Source organism: Apodemus sylvaticus, chromosome 8 (genome assembly GCF_947179515.1).
Source record: "Apodemus sylvaticus chromosome 8, mApoSyl1.1, whole genome shotgun sequence".
Lineage (NCBI taxonomy): Eukaryota > Metazoa > Chordata > Mammalia > Rodentia > Muridae > Apodemus > Apodemus sylvaticus.
The window spans coordinates 74,133,803-74,148,518 of NC_067479.1; the positions used below are offsets into that span (position 1 = coordinate 74,133,803).

Below are 14,716 nucleotides of genomic sequence, written 5' to 3' on the forward strand. Positions count from 1 at the left end.
ATACTTGATTTTTTTGAAGGGAGATGAGGATACAAGAGGTAAACCAAGAGGAAGTAGAAGTTAGTAGTCATTTAATCACTGCTTCCCTGGTCAACAGAGGAAATTAAGGTAAAAGAAAAATCTTCTATGTGGTTTGTATTCCAGAAGCCAAAATCAAGGCCTCCTAACGCTGAGCTGTAACAACAATATATTCACAATGCTGTTGACAAGAGTGCAGGGAGACAGGGCCTTTGTAGTGTACAGTTGCCACAAACCAACCGCACAGAGAACTATTTGTACAAGCACTCAGGAAAGCCGTCCATCTAAGCTAGTTAGGGAAATAGATGTAAAACTCCAGCTGCAAAGGGAGACTGGAGAAGGCAAGCTGTGACTCCAGCTTGGTCTGTCTCTGGCCCAGTGAACTAATCCTACACTCCCTGTGACCCCTTCATCTGATCCTGCAAATGAAAACTCCCCTGCATCTCTGCCAGGCTCAGCCCACAGCAGGGCTCTGCTGGAGCCTCAGCTGCAGGTTTGGGTATGGGCTGCAGGTGTCTGGAGAGCACTGTGCACTTGCTGCACAGAAGTAGGTGGCTGAGTCTCCAAGCTGAGAGTCTACGATGTGCAAGGAGAGCTTTCTCTCACTTTTACTGAAGAAGATTGTGAATCGTCCATCTTCCTTTTTATTGGATACTGATCTTATGGCTGTCAGGAGTGCAGGGCCTTCCCCAGGGAACTGCTGGTACCATGGGAAGTAGCTAAAAGTGCTGTCCTCATAACTGCAGTTCAGAATTGCGGTCTCTCCTCCCCGGACTGTCAGAGACTGGGGACTTTGCCTCACCTGCTGCTGCTCACGTCCCTCCTTCTGCTGGCCACTCACCCCTGTGTAGAGAAATAACAAGTGTTGTTAGGTTCCCAAGAATGTTCTTCCTGCTTATGAAATCATGACTTTCCAGCTGCCCCAATTCTCTTGTGCCTCCACATTAATCCTATATCCTTGGGTTTCTCCTCCATGACTCACCAGCTAGGTGAAGGCCTAGGACTAAAACTGATGCTGTCAGGATCTTGTCCATTCCTCCTAGACTGAAGCTTGTGGGGAACTCAGGGGGCCTTTTATCTCCCACAGAGCACTGACTCCAACTTCAAAAGCACCTCAGTTCTTTCAGCAGGCTCCACCCTTCACAGACACTTTGTCTGAAGCTCTTTCTGACTTAAGAAGTACTTCCCATTTTGTTCAACTTTAGTACCCTTGAAATAGCAATTGAGAATCAGAAATCTCTACCTTATAATTTTATCATTATACATTTTTGGTAGAAATATGTGTTGATATAGTTACCAAGAAGAGCAGTATGAATTTTTTAAATGAAAGAAAGAAAAGAAGAAAGGAGGAGAGGGGAGAAGAAAGGAAGTAAAGAAGGAAGGAAGGAAGAAAGGAAGGAAGGAAGGAAGACCAATGATCCAATTAATACCACATATGGGTATTTATCTAGGGGAATTGAGGTTATCATATAAGAGAGTTACCTGCATATTCACATTTATTTTAACCTTTAACCATTGCCAAAATGTAGGTGCAACCAATGTACCACCTGTCTACTGATGAATGGAGAAAATCTTATACCTAAAACAACAGAGTAATATTCATTCATGAGGAAATATTAACTCATGACATCTGTAAGAACATGGATAGTAGTGAAGGACATGATATTGTAAACAAAGCACACAAATAGAGACACACAGCTCATAACTGTTGACAAAAATTATCCATCACAACTGACAGCTTGTCAACCTGATACATAAAAACATTATTAAACCATAATCTTTCCTTTCCTGTTGATCCCCAAGTTCTTATTTTAGTATCGCAATATAAAACAAATATAACTTTTAAATAACCAGTCTTTTAAAAATTTCAAAGACTTTAAAGATTCAATTTTTCTTAAATATCTGAAGTCCTCTAAAACTGTGTTCCTGTAAAATCCAAAACAAGTCACAAACTTTTCCAAGTGGTAAGAACCGGAGTACACTTAAGTCAGACAAAGCAAATGCCTGGTGCCCAGCCTTAGCCTCTTCCCATGTCCCTTCAGTCCTCCAGCTTCTGCTCTGTATAACCTGTATAGTATGTGAAACTCCCACACATGGCCAAATTGGTTTTACAGTTGAAGCCCTGATCTCCCCCAGACTACAGTTCCTGTGAGTGGAACCTCAGGAGATAATTCTAAGAAGATTTGCTTCAGGTAATCTAATCCCATATTCATTATTGCCGATTCTTCAGCCCCAGGTAATCAGGATCAATTGTCCCAAGAAAGCAGCAGTTTCAATTGCACAGATTCTTAATTCAGAAAGTCCAATCAACAGTTCTGGTAGAGTTTTTTCTTCTCTTTTATATTTCCCAAGCCTACATTGTCTGTACATCTCACCACATTCACATGTTCTAACCTCCCAGCAGAAGAGCTCGTTAAATTCTGAGCATTTAATGGCCTTTCTAACCCCACATTTCAACACACTTCCACAATCTTCCCCAAAGGCAGCATGGTCAGGTTTATCACAGTGACACCACACCTTCATGCTCCTGGAATCAATTCTGTATTAACTATTTCCTGCTGTTGTGATGAAACTCTGACCCAAAATCTTACCTATCCTACATTACAATCCAGCTCTGAGAGCAGTTAGGACAGGATCTGAGGCAGAGAAAATGGAGGAGCAATGGCTTTCAGGCCATGGTTGGCTCAGCTTGATTTCTAATACAACCAGAGTGGCCCAAAGTGGAATGGCCCCTCTCATATCAAGTGTGAAGAACATACCTCCATAACATGTTCACAGGTCAATCTGAGGGGAATAACTCCTCCACTGGGGGTATCTCTTTCTGAGTATTCTACTTTGCATCAATTTGACCAAAATAACCAGAACTCTGCTACTGGCTAGTGTAGACCCATTGACAACCCCTATCAAACATTATCAGACATTAAAAAATGTTCTTGGTGGCGCGGCGGCGGCGGCGGCGGCTGCGGTAGCAGTGGCTGCTCCAGCTGAAGGGCCATCAGTGGTGGAACCAAGGCGACACAGGGTCCAGTTAGGCCCTGCGCCCACGACCACTGACCTTCGCTGACCAGCCGGGCGGCAAGCAACTGCGGTTCTGCGGAGCCTTTCGCTGCACGGAAGCCACTTCAGAACTCGGCTGCCCGCCAGTCAGGAGAGACTCACCGCCATCTTGATCCCGGGCTCCAGAGATCGGTCAGACTGAGGTACACAAACATAATCCTAGGCCCAACACCGCAGGGGTCTGAGCCAGACGGGCGTTGGCCTGCACCCAGGCCCTGGGCTGTTCGAGTGGCCATCGGGGCGCCAACCCAGCCAGGAGTTTTTTTTTTTTTGCCCCGGCCGGTGCACGCGCCGCCATTTTGCCTACAGGAGCCAGAGTGCTCGGGAGGGCAGAGACTGCTAACAAGCGTAGCCTGAGGCTAACAAAACGGGGGTCTAGGCCCCAAAAGGCACAGGACTGACCCCAAGAACTGGGCGGCTTGGTGGGCCATCTGTGTGTCAACCAGCCCAGGAGGTTATTAGCACAACAGACTCTCCCGGTGCTTTCGCGGAGCGCGGACGCGCACGCCAGCCATCCGGGTCACCTGGCGGACCCAAATAACAGACATAGCCCTAGGGGAACTTTGCTCGGACCTTGGCCTCCCAGGCGTTTGCCTGGACTCAGGGCCCAGGCGACAAGGCTAAACTAGTGTGCGCCAGCCCGGTTGGGGAAATCGGCTGCCCAGCGGAGTGAGCGGAGCACAGGGGAGGTCACAGCAACATTCACCTTCGGAGCTCCCTGGGGGTGCACACGGGTTCCACCTGGTCCACAGACACAATCGGGGGCAAGGCCTCAGGCAGAAGCCCCCAGCTCAACTCTCTCCGCTTCAGATCAGCCTGGGTGGCCGCCACATCTCCAGGTCCCTCAAGAGGCTAGTGGGGGCTTCCGGGCGGCCAGCTGGGAGAAGTCGGTGTGCTCCAATAAATCCTGCGGGCCCCAGCGGGAGCCTTCAGGTGCCTGCTTCGGGATCTGAACAGCCTGGACAACAGCACCCTGTCTATAGGCAGTGCAGAGTGTAAGCTGTGCACCAGAGGCCAACGGGGAAGGGGCAGCTTGCACTGGTGAGTCCAGCACTGACAAGACCAAGTAACACCAGTGAGAGCTAGATGGCAAAAGGCAAACGCAGAAACGTCACTAACAGAAATCAAGGCAATATGGCAACATCTGAACCAAATTCTCCTCTACCAGCAAGTCCTGGATACCCCATCACACCAGTAAAACAAGATTTGGATTTAAAATCACTGGTCATGATGCTGGTACAGGAACACATGAAGGACATTGAGGAGAAAATGGATCAAAAGTTAGAAGCCCTTGCAAGGGAAACACAAAAATCATTGAAAGAAATCCAGGAGAATACAAAAGCCAACAAGGAGGAAATGCAAAAAACACTTAAAGAAATACAGGAGAACTTTGCTCAACAGGCTGAGGTCATGAAAGACGAAACACAAAAATCTCTTAAAGAAATACAGGAGAACTTTGGTCAACAGGCTGAGCTCATGAAAGAGGAAACACAAAAATCTCTTAAAGAATTACAGGAAAACACAAACATGCAAGGGAAGGAGCTAAGCAAAACCATCCAGGATCTAAAATCAGAAGTAGAAACAACTAAGAAAACTCAAAGGGAGACAACTTTGGAGATAGAAAGCCTTGGGAAGAAATCAGGGGACAGAGATGCAAATATCAACAACAGAATACAAGAGATAGAAGAAAGAATCTCAGATGCTGAAGATTCCATAGAAACCATGGACTCAACAGTTAAAGAAAATGCAAAGTGCAAAAAGCTTGTAACCCAAAATATCCAGGAAATCCAGGACACAATGAGAAGACCAAACCTAAGGATTATAGGCATAGATGAGAGTGAAGATTTACAACTTAAAGGGCCAGCAAATATCTTCAATAAAATTATGGAAGAAAACTTCCCTAACCTAAAGAGAGAGATGCCCATGAATATACAAGAAGCCTACAGAACTCCAAACAGACTGGACCAGAACAGAAATACTTCCCGTCACATAATAATCAAAACACCAAATGTTCTAAACAAAGAAAGAATACTAAAGGCAGTAAGAGAAAAAGGCCAAGTAACATATAAAGGAAGACCTATCAGAATCACAGCAGACTTTTCACCTGAGACTATGAAGGCTAGAAGGTCCTGGGCAGATCTCATGCAGACTCTAAGAGAACACAAATGCCAACCAAAACTACTATATCCAGCAAAACTCTCAATCACCATAGATGGAGAAACTAAGATATTTCACGACAAAACCAAGTTCACCCAATATCTATCCACAAACCCAGCCCTAAAAAGGATAATAGGAGGACAACACCAATACAAGGAGGGAAACTCCACCCTGAAAAAAGCAAGATAGTAACCTTTCATCAAACCCAAAAGAAGTTAAGCAATCAAATTTAAAAAATAACGTCAAAAATGATAGGAAGTAACAATCACTATTCCTTAATATCTCTTAACATCAATGGACTCAATGCCCCAATAAAAAGACACAGACTAACTGACTGGATACATAAACAGGACCCTACATTTTGCTGCTTACAGGAAACACACCTCAGGGTCAAAGACAAACACTACCTTAGAGTAAAAGGCTGGAAGACAATTTTACAAGCAAATGGTCTCAGGAAACAAGCTGGAGTAGCCATTTTAATATCAGATAAAATTGACTTTCAACCCAAAGTCATCAAAAGAGACTCTGAGGGACACTTCTTGCTGGTCAAAGGAAAAATACAACAAGAAGAACTCTCAATCCTGAACATCTATGCTCCAAATGCAAGGGCACCCTCTTTCATAAAAGAAACTTTATTAAAACTCAAAGCACACATTACACCTAACACAATAATTGTGGGTGACTTCAACACTGCACTTTCCTCAATGGACCGATCAGGAAAACAGAAACTAAACAAGGACACAATGAAACTAATTGAAGCTTTGGACCAATTAGACTTAACTGATATATATAGAACATTCTATCCTAAAACAAAAGAATATACCTTTTTTTTAGCACCTCATGGTACCTTCTCCAAAATCGACCATATAATTGGTCACAAGACAGACCTCAACAAATATAAAAAGATAGAACTAATCCCATGCCTCCTATCTGATCACTATGGAATAAAAGTGGTCTTCAATAGCAACAGAAACAACAGAAAACCCACATACACGTGGAAATTGAACAATACTCAACTCAATGACACCTTGGTCAAGGAAGAAATAAAGAAAGAAATTAAAGACTTTTTAGAACACAATGAAAATGAAAACACAACATACCCAAATCTATGGGACACAATGAAAGCAGTGCTAAGAGGAAAACTCATAGCCCTGAGTGCCTCCAAAAAGAAAATGGAGAGAGCATACATTACCAACTTAATGACACACCTGAAAGCCCTAGAACAAAAAGAAGCTATTTCACCCAGGAGGAGTAGAAGGCAGGAAATCATCAAACTCAGGGCCGAAATCAATCAAGTAGAAACAAAGAGAACCATACAAAAAATCAACAAAACTAGGAGCTGGTTCTTTGAGAAAATCAACAAGATAGATAAACCCTTAGCCAGACTGACCAAAGGGCACAGAGAAAGTATCCAAATTAACAAACTTAGAAATGAAAAGGGAGACATAACAACGGAAACTGAGGAAATCCAAAAAATCATCAGATCCTACTACAAGAGCCTGTACTCAACACAACTGGAGAATCTGGAGGAAATGGACAATTTCCTTGACAGATACCAAATACCAAAATTAAATCAGGACCAACTAGACCATCTAAACAGTCCCATAAAGCCTAAAGAAATAGAAGGAGTCATAGAAAGTCTTCCAACCAAAAAAAGCACAGGACCAGATGGTTTCAGTGCAGAATTCTACCAGACCTTCAAAGAAGAGTTAACACCAATACTCTTCAAACTATTCCACAAAATAGAAACAGAAGGAACACTACCCAATTCCTTCTATGAAGCCACAATTACGCTGATACCAAAGCCACACAAAGATCCAACAAAGAAAGAGAACTTCAGACCAATTTCCCTTATGAACATCGATGCAAAAATACTCAATAAAATTCTTGCCAACCGAATCCAAGAACACATCAAAACGATCATCCACCATGATCAAGTAGGCTTTATCCCGGGAATGCAGGGTTGGTTCAATATACGGAAATCCATCAATACAATCCACTACATAAACAAACTCAAAGAACAAAACCACATGGTCATTTCATTGGATGCTGAAAAAGCATTTGACAAAATTCAGCATCCTTTCATGCTTAAAGTCTTGGAGAGAACAGGAATTCAAGGCCCATACCTAAACATAGTAAAAGCAATATACAGCAAACCGGTAGCCAGCATCAAACTAAACGGAGAGAAACTTGAAGCAATCCCACTGAAATCAGGGACCAGACAAGGCTGCCCCCTTTCTCCTTATCTTTTCAATATTGTACTTGAGGTACTAGCTCGGGCAATTCGACAACATAAGGAGGTCAAAGGGATACAAATTGGAAAGGAAGAAGTCAAACTATCATTATTTGCAGACGACATGATCGTCTACCTAAGTGACCCAAAGAACTCCACTAGAGAGCTCCTACAGCTGATAAACAACTTCAGCAAAGTGGCAGGTTACAAAATCAACTCAAGCAAATCAGTGGCCTTCCTATACTCAAAGGATAAGCAGGCTGAGAAAGAAATTAGGGAAATGACCCCCTTCACAATAGCCACAAACAGTATAAAGTATCTTGGGGTGACTCTTACCAAACATGCGAAAGATCTGTATGGCAAGAACTTCAAGACTCTGAAGAAGGAAATGGAAGAAGACCTCAAAAAATGGGAAAACCTCCCATGCTCATGGATCGGTAGAATCAATATAGTTAAAATGGCCATTTTGCCTAAAGCACTATACAGATTCAATGCAATACCCATCAAAATCCCAACTCAATTCTTCACAGAGTTAGAAAGAGCAATTATCAAATTCATCTGGAACAACAAAAAACCCAGGATAGCTAAAACTATTCTCAGCAACAAAAGAAAATCTGGGGGAATCAGTATCCCTGACCTCAAGCAATACTACAGAGCAATAGTGTTAAAAACTGCATGGTATTGGTACAGTGACAGGCAGGAGGATCAATGGAACAGGATTGAAGATCCAGAAATGAACCCACACACCTATGGCCACTTGATCCTCGACAAAGAGGCTGAAAACATCCAATGGAAAAAAGATAGCCTTTTCAACAAATGGTGCTGGTTCAACTGGAGGTCAGCATGCAGAAGAATGCGAATTGATCCATCCTTGTCTCCTTGTACTAAGCTCAAATCCAAATGGATCAAGGACCTCCACATAAAGCCAGACACTCTGAAGCTAATAGAAAAGAAACTGGGGAAGACCCTTGAGGACATCGGTACAGGGAGAAAGTTTCTGAACAGAACACCAATAGCGTATGCTCTAAGAGCAAGAATTGACAAATGGGACCTCATAAGGTTACAGAGTTTCTGTAAGGCAAAGGACACCATCAAGAGGACAGATCGGCAACCAACAAATTGGGAAAAGATCTTCACCAATCCTACATCAGATAGAGGGCTAATATCCAATATATATAAAGAACTCAAGAAGTTAGACTCCAGAAAACCGAACAACCCTATTAAAAAATGGGGTACAGAGTTAAACAAAGAATTCTCACCTGAAGAACTTCGGATGGCGGAGAAGCATCTTAAAAAATGCTCCACTTCATTAGTCATTAGGGAAATGCAAATCAAAACAACCCTAAGATTTCATCTTACACCAGTCAGAATGGCTAAGATTAAAAATTCAGGAGACAGCAGGTGTTGGAGAGGGTGCGGAGAAAGAGGAACACTCCTCCACTGCTGGTGGGGTTGCAAATTGGTACAACCACTCTGGAAAGCAGTCTGGCGGTTCCTCCGAAAACTGGGCACCTCACTTCCAGAAGATCCTGCTATACCACTCCTGGGCATATACCCAGAGGATTCCCCACCATGTAATAAGGATACATGCTCTACTATGTTCATAGCAGCCCTATTTATAATTGCCAGATGCTGGAAAGAACCCAGGTATCCCTCAACAGAAGAGTGGATACAAAAAATGTGGTATATCTACACAATGGAGTACTATTCAGCCATTAGAAACAATGAATTCATGAAATTCTTAGGCAAATGGATGGAGCTAGAGAACATCATACTAAGTGAGGTAACCCAGACTCAAAAGGTGAATCATGGTATGCACTCACTAATAAGTGGTTATTAACCTAGAAAACTGGAATACCCAAAACATAATCCACACATCAAATGAGATACAAGAAGAAAGCAGGAGTGGTCCCTGGTTCTGGAAAGACTCAGTGAAACAGTATTTGGCAAAACCAGAACGGGGAACTGGGAAGGGGTGGGAGGGAGGACAGGGGAAGAGAAGGGGGCTTACGGGACTTTCGGGGAGTGGGGGGGGGCTAGAAAAGGGGAAATCATTTGAAATGTAAATAAATTATATCAAATAAAAAAAAAAGACAAAAAAAATGTTCTTGGTTATTCTCCAGTGTTTGATGGTAAGTGCTAGTTGCTGAAGAAATCACCTAAGTGAATCATAAAATTTGGAAAAATTAAGCCAGTACTGACCTGGAAACTTTGTCCTTTCTGGATAGGTGAGGGATCTCTGATACTGCTGAGAGAATGGGTGATTTGAAACAAATGTACTGACTATTTCTAAGGTTTTCATTAGATATTTTAAGACCGTGACCGAATATAGACTTGAAGTGCCTTGCATTTGCTAACTGCCTAACTTCCTACTGTGTGAGTTGTGTTTCCACGTCTTTCCTGGTCGGCACAGTTCCAGTCTTCAAGCTAGTCCCAGCACTCAGAAAGAGAAAACTGAAGACTACCAAAGACACCTGTTTGTCTAGACAAGATGACGAAGGAAAGGGTGTGGACACTGCTTCTCCATCCATTCAGAGAAGATCCCGATGGAGGAGAAGATTGAACTGGCTTCAAACGATTAGCAGATTTCCCAGTGAAAAGGACATGTAACATACTTCTAGGCACAGGTTATATCAGTGAGGCAGGAGAAGGACCACATGTGGGTGACAACCTTAGAAACATGTTCTACTATGTTCATAGCAGCCCTATTTATAATTGCCAGATGCTGGAAAGAACCCAGGTATCCCTCAACAGAAGAGTGGATGCAAAAAATGTGGTATATCTACACAATGGAGTACTATTCAGCCATTAGAAACAATGAATTCATGAAATTCTTAGGCAAATGGATGGAGCTGGAGAACATCATACTAAGTGAGGTAACCCTGACTCAAAAGGTGAATCATGGTATGCACTCACTAATAAGTGGATATTAACCTAGAAAACTGGAATACCCAAAACATAATCCACACATCAAATGAGGTACAAGAAGAAAGGAGGAGTGGCCCCTGGTTCTGGAAAGACTCAGTGAAACAGTATTCGGCAAAACCAGAACGGGGAAGTGGGAAGGGGTGGATGGGAGGACAGGGGAAGAGAAGGGGGCTTACGGGACTTTCGGGGAGTGGGGGGGCTAGAAAAGGGGAAATCATTTGAAATGTAAATAAATTATATCGAATTAAAAAAAAAGAAATGTACTTTAGAGAAGTTAATGTGGCTTTGAAGGATAGCATGCGTCTTTACAGTGCTATAGCAAATTCCTATTTATCAACACTATGGGCCAAGGATTAACAGTTATAATATAGGTAAAGGACTGGATAGATACATAGATTTGATCTCTAATTAAACTTAGGCAGCATAGGCAACAAGGTTTTACTTATTTTAAACAATTTAAATCACAGCTTACTGAGGAATATGCAGAGCCTTCAGCTGCTCTGAAGCAGCACTGCCCCCCTGTGGCCACACAGGAAGGTCTTCACTCAACAGTTTCCCAAGCTTAAAGGCCCAGGCATTAAGGAAATGCATTGACTCTTTCTCTGGGGACAATATTTTCGAGATGGAGAGAGATTTTGTCTATGTCAAGGTCAGCTATAGAATGGTTTCTTCCTTTCTAGCCTTTTCTTCATGCACCATCATGTGTCCCCATCTTTCTTTCTTTCTCTTATTTTTTTCAGCTTCAGAGAGATAACTCAACTTTAATCAACATTAGTCATGGTAAATCAAGGGCTATATAGTTTTGGTGGAAGGCGGTAGAGATATCTAGGGTGGGTACATAGAATTGGCTACAGTTTAGGGTACCTTGAGAATCTTTCCAGGAATTCTGGGTGCTTGATTGTCCTCATCTTTCTATCTTTCTAAAACCACTTCCTTCTGGAAAATGAGGGAAGCCACTCATAAGAAATGAAAAAATGAAAATGCACGTTACTTATATTAAACCTTTACAAAATAAATAAATGGTTGAATTTGACATGAGTTATATTTTATTTACCTCTTATACAGACCACTTGTACAAATGATGATTATTAAACCATAAACATACATTTCCACTAATTTTTATGTTTTCTTAGTTTTGGGATTATATATAATCACATCAATCTCTCCTTCCCTTTCCTCTTCCCCAAGCTTCCCATCTATTTCTCCTTGCTCTTTCAAATGCATGGCCACTGCTTGTATTGATTGTTGTTACATATGTATGTATGTGCATACATATTTATTCGTAAATACATAAGTATAACAACTTACTCAGTCTTTATAATGTTACTATTATGTATGTTTTTGGGACTGGCCAATCAGTATTGGATAAGCAATTGGTGTGCTCATCTCAGGGAAAGACTATTTCCCCACCATCAGCATTCTTGGTTTCTGGTAGTTCATTGTCTAAGATTGAGATTGTGTTTCAGCTCATGTCGAGCCAGTTGTGTTGATGAGATCTCATTTCTAGGAGACACAATTACACAGCGACACCATGATTCTCTGGCTCTTACCATCTTTCCTGCTGTCTTCTTCAGTGTTTCCTGAGCCTGAGCAGGAGCAGGGGTTGTACTGTAGACACACACACTGTTACTGAGCTCCACCCTTCTGCATCTTGATTTGTTGTGGTTTTCGGCAGTGACCTCCATCTTCTAGTAAAGGCATGGATCTTTAAGGAGACCCTACAACCACCACTGTACTAAAGCAGACAATCCCTAAGTATTTGTACTTATCCCTTATGTGTTGATTTAGAAACTCTGCTCATTTTGCTCATTATAGGAGACAATCATTCTCATTTATAAAGTTGTAAAGGCTTTTAAGATATTCTATTTAAAGTTATTTAAATTATATATACATATACACATACACAAACACATACACATATACACACATACATATATAGTTAGTGTTGCATATATTGTTTAAATAACAATATATGATTGAGTACTTTTTTATGCTTTATCATCTCTTCATTTTCTTAAAGATGTTCAGATGTGTGCTTAGAGAAGCTGAAAGCAATGACAAGTAAAGTTAAATGAATGAAAAGATAACTCAAAATAACGAATTGGAAGATTCAATAGCTTCAATATATCCCAAAGATTTCTATAAATTCAATAAAATAGTACTGTATCTCCAAGCAGCATTTTGGGGGTATTAAATGGAGACCTGCCCACTGTGGGTGACCCCATTCTGTAGGAAATTGGTCCATTCTGTAGGAAATTATGTAAGGAAGCTAATTAAGGATGAGTCTGTGAGTGAACTAGCAACAGACTTTCTCCATGGTTTCTGTTTGAATCTCCTGTTTGGGTTCCTGCCTTGATTACCACCAATTATGAACTATGAACTGGAAGTAAAAACTTAATACATTCTTTCATGCTCTAGGCTGCCTTTTTCTCATAATGTTTTAGCACATCAGCAGGAAGAACACTAGAGCAGCCAGCTATCTGTATATGCTGTAGCATGTGTGGCTTGATCTTGTTGCTGCAGTTTGTTTTCTTTTTGCTAACCCTGATTAGAAACAGAGAAAGAGACACAGATGGCCGCCATTGCAGTGTCCACAGAGCCCTGAGCACACCCATGCCCTCTGAGAAGGTGGGAGCTCTGCAGGACTCCTCAGCTGTTCTCCCCACCCCCTATGCACTGAGCCAGATCCTCTCAGGTGCCCTGAGTGCTGACAGCCAGACTCACAGCAAACCTGGGTGCACAGAAGCCCCAGCTGAGAGTATAGCAGTCATTTCTGCAGTGTGGCTTAAACGATCGCATTAATTCAATCCTCCTGGCAGCTTCTCTGTTCTAGAATGGACATTTATGCCTCAGGAAGAAGTATTTATTGGGCAGTGAAGATAAAGACCAAAGTCCTAGGAAGCCAAAGCTTTCCTGAAGTTAAAACTCCACAAATACAAGAAAGGGATTTAAAACCAGGCAGATGTTCTTTGGGGCTTCCTGATTTCTTGTGACTCGTAAGGGCCACACCCACCCAGCTGAAGGTTTGTGTACAGGCTGCAGGTGTGCAGGGAGCACTGTGGATCTATAGCACAGAAATAAGTGCCCGAGTCTGTGGCCTGGGAGGAGGAAATTTGCAAAGAGCTTCGATATTCTTTAGTGACTGTGGTAGATGTCAGTCTTCCACTCTGCTTTTTCCCAGAAGGATTGTAGAACAGGCTGACGAGGCTTCCCCCAGGACCTTGGTAAAACCACTGCAGCTGGGTTGCTATGGAGGAAAAGTTACAGTGCAGCTCCGCGTCCTCTCCCTCCTGCAGAACCAAGGACACCGGACTCTGCTGCACTTGCTGCCCTTTCAGCCCTGGTTAGAAACAGAGAAAGAGACACAGATGGCCGCCATTGCAGTGTCCACAGAGCCCTGAGCACACCCATGCCCTCTGAGAAGGTGGGAGCTCTGCAGGACTCCTCAGCTGCTCTCCCCACCCCCCATGCACTGAGCCAGATCCTCTCAGGTGCCCTGAGTGCTGACAGCCAGACTCACAGCAAACCTGGGTGCACAGAAGCCCCAGCAGAGAGCACAGCAGCCTCTTCATGATGCTTGTGTGGCTGCTGGAGACAGAAGCAAGTAACCAGGCCTGGGCTGTGGTGTCAGGGTGGCTGTGGAAGTGTCCCCTCCTCCTCCTGCAACCAGTCAGCTCCAGCCAGGAACCCTGCCAGACCACTGCCAGCCTTCAGAGCCCGAAGCTCCTCCCAAACCAGACCTGACTGAGTCTGGGTTGAGAACAGTGAGGGGGACATTTTGAGATGCCTCTGGGGGTGTATGGGGTTAGGAAACCAGGAGCAGGGCAGGACCAGGTGCATCCAAAGAGAACATGCCTCAGCTGCACAGGAGCCTGGAAACTCAGAGAAACAACAGCCAGGAAATAGGTGTATGTTCTCACTAAAGGCCCTGAACTTGGGCCTGAAAGGTGGCTCAGCAGATAAGGGTGTTTGTTGTTCTAGCAGGACCTTAAGTCCCTTTCTAATATCTGCATAAGGTGCCTCACAGATGTCTAATATCTGCATAAGGTGCCTCACAGATGTCTGTGACTCCAGCTCTGGGGATTCCGTTTTCCTGAGAACCTGTCCATAGGTACCTGACATTGACATTGACTCTCTCTCACACCCTCCAAAAAACAGTCTTCACTGTGAAATCACTGCTGTAAGGAAATTAAGAAAGAACTAGGAACATAAAGATATAGCATAAGTGGAATGCTTTCCTAGCTTTGGGATGCATTTTCAAATGTGGGACACTCCTGTAACAGTCAAGGTGTGTTCTAAATGCAGTAGAAAAATGTGATCCCA

The 14,716-nt window shown here is 43.0% G+C and overlaps 2 gene segments (V, D, J or C); both read right to left on the reverse strand.

Moving 5' to 3' along the window:
- Positions 1–243: 243 nt before the first annotated feature.
- Positions 244–1,090, reverse strand: LOC127691584 (T cell receptor alpha variable 23/delta variable 6-like). The segment is given in 2 exon segments: positions 244–861; positions 1,001–1,090. Coding segments are annotated over 2 exon segments (441 nt in total).
- Positions 1,091–13,339: 12,249 nt separating this feature from the next.
- Positions 13,340–14,063, reverse strand: LOC127691583 (T cell receptor alpha variable 22-like). The segment is given in 2 exon segments: positions 13,340–13,733; positions 13,914–14,063. Coding segments are annotated over 2 exon segments (444 nt in total).
- Between the last annotated feature and the right edge of the window lie 653 nt (positions 14,064–14,716).